We start from the raw sequence: 9,469 nt of genomic DNA on the forward strand, positions 1-9,469 counted from the left end.
ATAGTGGGCTAACCGTCACATTATAACGCCCCCACGGCTGCAAGGGCGAGCATGTTTGGTGGGACGGGGATTCGAACCCGCGACCCTCAGATTGCGAGTCGATCGCTTTAACCACCTGGCCATGCCGGGCCCGTAAAATTTTTGAATCGAGTCACAAAACCTCCTATCAATCTATATACTGTAAGATGTGTAATTTGACTCGTGTACTTCTGACTTGACTCTACATGCTTGGTGATGATGCAGAGTAAAACGTTGCCGTATGTCTCTTCCTTTAACACTGTTTCTAATTATTTTGTTATAAATTTAAGTTTTCAAGATTAACAGACTACAGGCATCAAATAAATGATTGCACGAGACTGGTTGAAAAAAAAAAGAGTCAAGACTATTTTTTTTTTTATATATTTGATTTTTCGTAGTTTGTTTTTAAAATATATAGTGTTAAGCGTAGTAGGGCCTGGCGTAGCCTAGTGACTACGTTCGACTCGTAAACTGCGATTCGTGGGATGGAAACCTGTTCCTGAATATGTTAGTCCTTTCAACTGTGGGGCGTTAAAATGTAACGATCAGTACCACTATTTATTAATAAAAAGTATCCTAAGAATGGGCGGTAAGTGGTGTTGACTAGCTAACTTCTCTCTAGCCCGTCACTTCAAAATAAAGGATGGCTGGTGCAGATAGCCCTCGAGTAGTTAAGCACACAATTAAGAGTTACATAAAATCATTTATCATTGTTATTTTTACTTTTAAGTACCTTCTTCTAGTGTTTAAAAGTAAGCATGCATTTTCCCCCTACTAAACGAACTCAGTTTTGTCGTAGAACGGAGGATCGTTAAAATTATCTAGATTAATTACTGAATAAATGGAGAACACGGCTCAAAAGAAAAAAAAATTTCTGCTGGTTCAAACAACTTTTTACGGTAGCTTTAGAAATTAGGAGACTACACGGAAAGAAAGGCTAAATCTATTTTATAAAAAACACACGATTAGGCAGGTGGTTTTTTTTAACGCTCTGTCCATCATGAGGAATCGAACCTTGAATTTTAGAGTTGAAAATCCATAAACGTACCGCTTACCCACAGGGCGACCGATTAGATAGAATGATGAGAAGCTTAACATGAACATTTTAGCACAGATTTCACCAGATTAAAATAGGGGGAGCCCAAGTTAAAAGACGCAGCTGAACCTCTATTGCTAAACATAGAAAAGCCACGTGTTTTCTTGTCCAGCTGTTAGCTTGTCGGGCTGTGAATTCGAGGGTTCCAAGTTCGCTTCACGTTGCCACAAAATCGTGCTTTGCACGTAGTAGCCGTGGGTGCGCTACAAGAGTGACCGTTAAATTCTACTAATCGCTCCGAGAAGCCCAAGAGTTGGCGGTGGATGCTGTTGACTGGCTCAATATTAGAGACGGCTAGCTCTTGTGTAGCGTTACGCGAACGTGTAAAAGAAAGAAACTTAACTCATTTCTAAGGTTAAGTTTTTATTCTAGAAAAAGAGAATTAAGGTGCACAATTAAATTAAATGGCTTATTTGACACTTTCTTTTACACGCGTCTTTCAATTTGTCGTTTTTTTTTATTCATAGCCAAACTACTAAGGCTAACTGCAGCCGTGCCTAATTTTCAACTACTGACCAGACAGAAGGAAAACTCTTATAACGCACCTATAATTTAAAGTGAAAAGATTTTTTGTGGTATCGCAGAGATTCGAACTCGGCTTACTCGCTACTATAGGGCCAATGTGCGCACCAAATTGACTTTGACCTTGTAAAACAAGTACCAGATAATTTTATAACAATTAACAACATTGTAAGAATAATGAATAGTCAATGTTTTGGACAAACGACGTTCATCAGAGTGTTAAACTTTAACCATTTTTTTCCTGTTTTTAACTGTTATAGCACTTTTAAAATTTTATCACCTTGAAGTAACTGCACTTGTTTTTGTTTTACAATATGCGTCAATTGGATTTTCATACCTAAGGGAAATTCTTTAAGTATGCAAAACTTTTACATTTACATTTCTGACTTCACTTGTCATGAACATATTTCTTTTTAAAATACAGATATTACTAAGATTTCGGGGGATATTTATGTGTTTTTTTTGTCATAAATAATTATCGAATGACAGAAGTAAATATTCAAAGAAAACTGAACAAACAAGTCGATTTATTTTTAAGGCAAAATAACCTTTTTTTATTTTAGTGACAAAACCGTACACCATCTATTATCAACATGACACAAACAAAAGGTCTGAAAATTCTACAATATGAAAAAGTCAAATTAATTTAAGAAACAGCTATGCGAAGCAACAAATGCTTCTCAAATATGCATCGCCAACTCGTTAAATAAGCCAGAAGTGCCAGATTTCTAAATGTTGATGAACTACTCCAAGATCAGCCATATCCTAGACGATAAGACTGTATGTAGTCATAACTTTGCCATATCCAGAAAATAAATAAATATGTACAAAATAAATATAAATAAAAGAAGCAAAAATTGCTCTAATAATTTTATCATTCTCCATATTCTTCGAGTCGTTTTATTTTCATCTTTAGATTTCTCAGTGAAGTTCTGTAAGCAAATAAGAAAACGAATATTTTGAATTTTATTGCATAAGACAAGTTTTTTCTAAACTTATTAATTTGTTTTAATTCTAGTCAATGTAGCCTTTACTGGGATGGAATTTACTAGAAACTGGTCCTTTCCTTGTTTAAGACGGACATTACATAGGTTCAGAAATGTTGCCCACTTTAAGACAGGAGTATTATTTGAGAAATGCCAGTCATAAAACGTTTAAACTAATAGTAAGACTTGAATATCTTTAAAACTATTTTATATAAAAGATACCTAATTCTATTTGTTCTGCTATTTTAATTTTATGAAAATCTTAATATTTTGTTCTTTCCTGAGTGATCATATAGATACGAAGGTTAGGAAGCAATTACTATAATTTTTTTAAATACCCAGAAAGATTTGAACAAGGCTTACAACATTCACGTGATCGTTGTTTTAATCTAACTCGTGACAAGATCAACAACCCTCTACCCGTGATTAACAATTTTAGAAAAACGAATCAAGGCTACAACTTTAGCATGAATGACGTTAAGAATCCGCTCATGTCATCATTTGTAGATTTTTATCAAATACAAACAATATGTACATTTTGATGAATCACGCTTAATTTCGTCTTATCCTAACATTAGTCCAGTAGCTTTCTGTGTGAAATACGGACAATAAAAAAGTTATTACATAATGATAAGAAAGCTCCAAACCTTTACACAATTAATCTTAGGAAACTCGTGATTGTGAGTTGAGAACTCTGGGCACGTCTATAGCTATGCCATCTCAGTTTTGAAAGTGCTTTCTAAAGAATGTTCGATATCATTGTATCACACACCATTGTCTGATGATAACAAGGTTGAGAAAAAAATGATAACTTGACTTTAACATATAATCTTAGAAACACTTGTCCTGCTGATATATATATATATACATGAATTTCTTTGCAGTATCACATTTAGCTGACTAAAAAATATAACAGGTGCTTTGTTTTATATTTCATTAGCATGAAAAGATAATAAGGTATTTACCGAACAGACTATAGGTCTAACTTACTATCATTTTTCTCCAGTTGATTTTCATTTCTGATTTGTAGCTTAAAAAATAACCTCCATAGGTGAAGAATGTCCAGGGAAGAAAGGTGAGAGAGATCGGTGTTCAACAAACTTGGAGGCTCTGAATTTCCATATTTTTCTGTGTTATATGTAGGAAATGTGTACAACTGGGGAAATTGTTCATCATATTTTCCCTCAGCAGAAGACATACCATACGACCTCTTTCTTTTCCCTCTACAGGTGAAGTATATTTATATGATTGTATAAAATTAATACAAAAATCAGGTGACAAAGATTAAAATTACAACCTATTAAAAGGTGTGCTTACTGATTTTCAGACAAACTCGATACAATACAAGTCTCATTTGAAGAAAGAAAAAATCATATATGTTGCACAAATAAAACAAGCTTCTTAATAAAAAAACAACAACACTAAAGATAATCCATACTATTAAAGTGCATACCAAAAAATTATGAGATTCTATCGTGTTTAATGTTTATTCGAAGTTAAGCACAAAGCTACACAATGGGCTAGCTGTGCTCTACTAACCACGGGTATCGAAACCCGGTTTCTAGCGTTGTAAATCCGCAGACATACCGCTATGCCAATGGAGGACTGTGTTTACTGAGATTTTTTTTTCCATTGAACACATACAAAAGACATTTTTTTCCATCTTTTTCAACATGTGAAGCTGTAACGTTTTCTTCGAAGACGAATTTGTTCTCTTTTTATTGAGAGGAGTTCGGGGCTGAATACAACAATATCATCACATAGTAGTGTAAAATACACGATACAGTATATTTTAGCTAAATTAACGAAAAAAAAACACTTTAAATAATAGTACAAAGACTATGAAAATGTCGAAAATAGTTTCCTAGTTTTTGTACTGATATTTTGTTACAAAAGTTTTTTTTTTTGGTTAATCCTCATATAATGCTATTCACAAGCATAATTTTCACGGAGGACGTATCCCTCACACTTTTTTCAAGGATACCCATATGCATGTCCTAGCTACAGAAACTGTTCTCGCAACAGTGGACGTTCGTTAGATTACTTTTACTTTAGATTACTCTCGCATTATAATTTCATTACTATTGTTATTAAAAACAAAGTCATAGAATATTTTAGTATATGCTTAATAAAACTATTTTCACCTTACGTATTTTGTATCACACTAACCAAAAAAATGTATTTTGGGTACAAAAAGTTTGGCCTACGAATTAGTCCTGAGAAGAATGGGCCGAGCTCAACCCATTGGTTAGCATGCCGTCTATGGATCTGCGGGACCAATTTTTGCGTCCCGTTACCGAAAAAAAGAAAAACGAGCAACGCATTTTGGAGCCATGGGGGCTTTATAAAGATGACGTTTAAACCCTACTATTTTATCAGACATGAGCTGGCGGTGTGTGTTGTTGACGAGTTACCTTTCCTCTAGCACATCAGTTATAATTCAGTGACGACTAGCGCATGTTACTCTTGAATAGCTTTGCGCTAATGCTCGGAAAACAAACTGTCCTGTAAAGACTAAATATATCGTAATGACATTTGTGCCCCTCTTTTCTTCGCCAGATACTAGACACTTTACGCCACCACAGCATTATATTGAAACTACAAAGTTACCAAATCGGATGAACATAACAACAAAGAAGTGAAAGGGCCTTACAAATTCGTAGGATCAAAAACTCCAAAAGCGATAGGGCTTGTAACCTCCTTAGCACGGTTTCGAGCGTATTTGGACATTGCGATTAAAGTCTCTATTTCAGCTAATCGTTGATCAGAAATTCCACTGCGTTTCTCCCTGAAAATAATTTATAAAAAAGTAGAATACATTTTTAAAAGTCATATGCACTTTTTTTATTTCAATCTAGTCTTTTTTACAAAAAGAAAAAAGGGATCTGCCCGCATACTCTGTATCTTCCTAACAACAACAAAATACTATTGAATGTCATGTTGTAAACTATTCATGTAAGATAGGAAACAGTCATCTAACGATTCTGTGTCGTATTGTAAACTGTTCGTGCAAGATAGAAAGTAGTCAACTAATGACTCAATGTCGTATTATAAACTGCTCGTTTAAGATAGAAAGTAGTCAACTAATGACCCAGTGTCATATTGTAAGCTGTTCGTGTAAGATAGAAAGTAGTCAACTAATAACTCAATGTCGTATTATAAACTGTCTCGTTTAAGATAGAAAGTAGTCAACTAATAACTCAATGTCGTATTACAAACTGTTTGTTTCAGATTGGTAGTCAACTAATAACTCAATGTCGTATTATAAACTGTTTGTTTCAGATTGAAAGTAGTCAACTAATGATTCAGTGTCGTATTGTAAACCGTTCGTGTAAGATAGAAAGTAGTCAACTAATAACTCAATGTCGTATTATAAACTGTTTGTTTCAGATTGAAAGTAGTCAACTAATGATTCAGTGTCATACTGTAAACTGTTCGTGTAAGATAGAAAGTAGTCAACTAATAACTCAATGTCGTATTATAAACTGTTTGTTTAAGATAGAAAGTAGTCAACTAATGATTCAGTGTCATACTGTAAACTGTTAGTGTAAGATAGAAAGCATACAATTAATGGCGGAGTTTCGTATTGTTAAAACTTATCTATTACCAATATCATGACAAATCTCTATTAATACAGTGGCTTTCTAAATAAATCGAATGCAGAATATCTTTCCCATTCGGGTATGTAATAAGGGGTTAATATTTGTATTTTATTTTCTTAACTCAACCAAATATTAATCCCTTATTACATACCCGAACCAAATATTAATCCCTTATTACATACCCGAACCAAATATTAATCCCTTATTACATACCCGAACCAAATATTTAATTTTCATATATTTTTTGAAATTCTTGTTTTTCTGTTTTGTTTATTTGTTTATTCGAGAATTTCGTGCAAAACTACACAAAGGTCTATCTGCTTATAGCCGTCCCTAATTTTGAACTGCTAGACTAGGTGAACGTTAGCTAGTCCACAGCACCTACCGAAACTCATAGGCTACAATTTTCTGACTGAATAATGAGATTAAAGTAGCCTAAGAGTTGGTGGTAGATGATATTGATAAGCTGCCTTCCCGCTAGTCTATCAGTTCAAAATGAGGGACAGAAAACGCAGGTAGCTTTTGTGTATCTTTGCGCTAATTTCATATACAAACAAATCTATTGTTCGAAACCCATTTTTGTAAATCATTTATGGAACAAATTGCTTGTGTGTTGATAACTGGGTTGGTTACAGGGTCCTTAATAACAGAAACAAACAAAAAAAAATATCTCTCAATATATGAATCCAGTCGATAGGACTAATTCAGCAAGGTTCTGACTTAGAAAGGTATTCTGTTGAATTTGTTATGGATTAATATATCTCGTTACCTGTCAATGTTGAAAATTCTTGTTGCTATCAGACTAGTTCAGAAGGCAGGTAGCATGTGCGCTATGGGGGTGTGGGGCAGATTTTGGAAAAGGTAGCTGAAAGAGTTGACTCATATTCACTATTACGCACATATGATAGTGCATTATTACGAAAGATTCACATAAATTACGTTTATTATTTTATTTATTATTATTAAGAAATTTTTTGGTGGGTGACCGGTAAGTTTACAGACTTATAGCGCTAAAATCTAGGGTTCGATTTCCCGCGGTGGAGAGAGCACAAATAGTCCGTTGCATAGCTTTGCGCTAAAATAACAAACAATTATTAAGGTATTATAAACCTTTATTTCTGAACTATTTATTATTATGATCAGCTCTAATATAATTCAATTTTAGTTTTTCATTTGTATTTGTCAAATATGTTTAGTGTTTATATCAAATTGGAATCTGAAACGGGGGGGACAAAGAATCTAAACTGGAAGGTCAAAGCCCCGTAAGTGTCCCCCACCCACCTACACACACACGGTGCCGGCCCTGTATCAGACAAAAGCTCTGTATTAAAATTTTAGATGTACAAAAATTCGAAATAGCAGTCTTAAATCAAAAGCTAATGCAGAGAGAAAAAATTATTATAAATGGATAAAAGTAAAACGAACTTCAAATCAAGAAGCACGTGCTAATTTTACATGCAACGTCAAAGCTCTCTCTCTTTTTACGGTTCTTATCTTATAGCCGTTTTTACTCTGTATATATTGTTGGTGACATACACAGGATGAAACAAAAAGCGAACGTTTATCAACATGTAGTGTCTTGTATACAGGATATATTTCCGCAAGATCCGAAAAGCGACAAAAACGAAACATTTTTTAAATATTTACTTGTTATTTTCAACACAATTAGCAGACAAATAATTACAATTTAATGCAGTTTTTATTAATCTAAGTGATTAATTCACAAAACTCAAATTTTTGGAAACAAATTTTTGAGCAAAACACTTTTACTTAAATATTATAATAAAATTAAATGAAGTGGAAAAGAACTAATATATTTTAAAACTGGAATCGGCAATCAATAATTCTTATCTCTACAAAGATAGCAAAAAATTACACTTATACTTATTTTTCAATTAGAAAAAAAATCTAAATTTTCTTTGCAACTTTACGAAAGTAATAGTGATGAAACTTACAGTCGAAGAACTAAATCCTGAGTTGTTGTTTTTTCTTTGCTTTTTTAAATAATGAAAATCATCGAAATTAGCTTATCATACGAGACTATGTGACGATCTACTACGTAACATTCTTACCTATGGTAAGGTCTTCCAGCAGCCAGACAGAACATTATTAAAAAGGTAAGAACGAACAAAGTTGGATTTATCTTCCTCCATAACGCCATCACTTACTTTGCAAAACTTAAGCCTACTCTTAGAGCGAATTTTTGGTTGGGGTCAAGCCTAATCAAGATAGCCCTTCTGAAAGCCCGTGTTTATCTTACTCGCAGTGGTTATTTTGCAGGTAAAACTGAAGTGATGCAATGGTATCAACTTATTAAATACGCTTTGGTATTATTGTCTCCGCCCTCTGTCTGTCACTTGACTTACGAACCAATAAAAACCCTTGACGTCATTCATTGAAACATGATGCAGCAACTTTATGATAGATTCTAGGTCAAAATGACGACAGAATCATGAAACATTATTACCATTTTACTCTTAGAGGCTACAAATCTCAATTCTTACTATAAAAACAAATTTTTAATTGTATCAAATAGATTGCTTAAGCCCACATTGAAATAAGTGATGAAAAACGTTGTCTTAGCACGTGATCCCACGTTCGGATATCACTCATCTCATATACGAAAGATGTCAGTTCATATAAAGTTTAGTGTTATATTATTTATTATTTCACAAGTACACTACTCAGTATATATACACCAAAGTCAATAGACACCTTATTAATGTATAAACGTTTGATTAGTGCTTCTGAAAAGTCAGTTTTTACAGAACTTTTGAAACCTTCATTTTCTTAGAAACTTAGCTATTTTGCCTGCTTGTGTTATAAATCATACACAATGAAGTTAGTTCAAATAAATAAGTGATTTCTAAAGGTCATAGTTTAAGTAACTGTAAATAAGGTGCTAACGTTTTTTAAATACAGTTCTCTTTGTTAATTATATTTAAAACTTACGAACCGCTTATAACGAATTACACTTCAAGTTATATCCATTCAGTTACAAAAATAGTTATTTTGTTTTTTCGTCTATTGGTTATTTTAAGGTTACCAAGAATTGCTACCATATATTCTAAGTGTATACTGATATTATTTTATTTATCTGACAAATTATGAATTTTATTGGCTTGTAACACGAAGGAAAGCGATGATTTCAAACTGGATAAGTCATTCTTACTCCCTCTTTCACATACGCACGGAATTGGGAATAGCTTGACGGTTTCTTAGAGTAGCTATTTGTAATATTGTTC

At 33.3% G+C, this 9,469-nt stretch overlaps 1 protein-coding gene across 1 annotated transcript; it reads right to left on the minus strand.

Annotated features, from left to right (window-relative positions):
* Positions 1 to 2,178: 2,178 nt before the first annotated feature.
* On the minus strand, positions 2,179 to 8,517 carry LOC111088310. Its single transcript, XM_022398040.1, has 4 exons — positions 8,297 to 8,517; positions 5,276 to 5,410; positions 3,613 to 3,845; positions 2,179 to 2,568 (listed from the first exon to the last, which is right to left on the minus strand). Exons 1-4 carry the CDS (start codon positions 8,383 to 8,385, stop codon positions 2,558 to 2,560), a joined length of 468 nt encoding a protein of 155 aa, XP_022253748.1. The 5' UTR covers positions 8,386 to 8,517; the 3' UTR covers positions 2,179 to 2,557.
* Positions 8,518 to 9,469: the final 952 nt, after the last annotated feature.

The sequence above is a fragment of the Limulus polyphemus genome, unplaced genomic scaffold, assembly GCF_000517525.1.
Source record: "Limulus polyphemus unplaced genomic scaffold, Limulus_polyphemus-2.1.2 Scaffold92, whole genome shotgun sequence".
NCBI classification, from domain to species: Eukaryota; Metazoa; Arthropoda; class Merostomata; order Xiphosura; family Limulidae; genus Limulus; species Limulus polyphemus.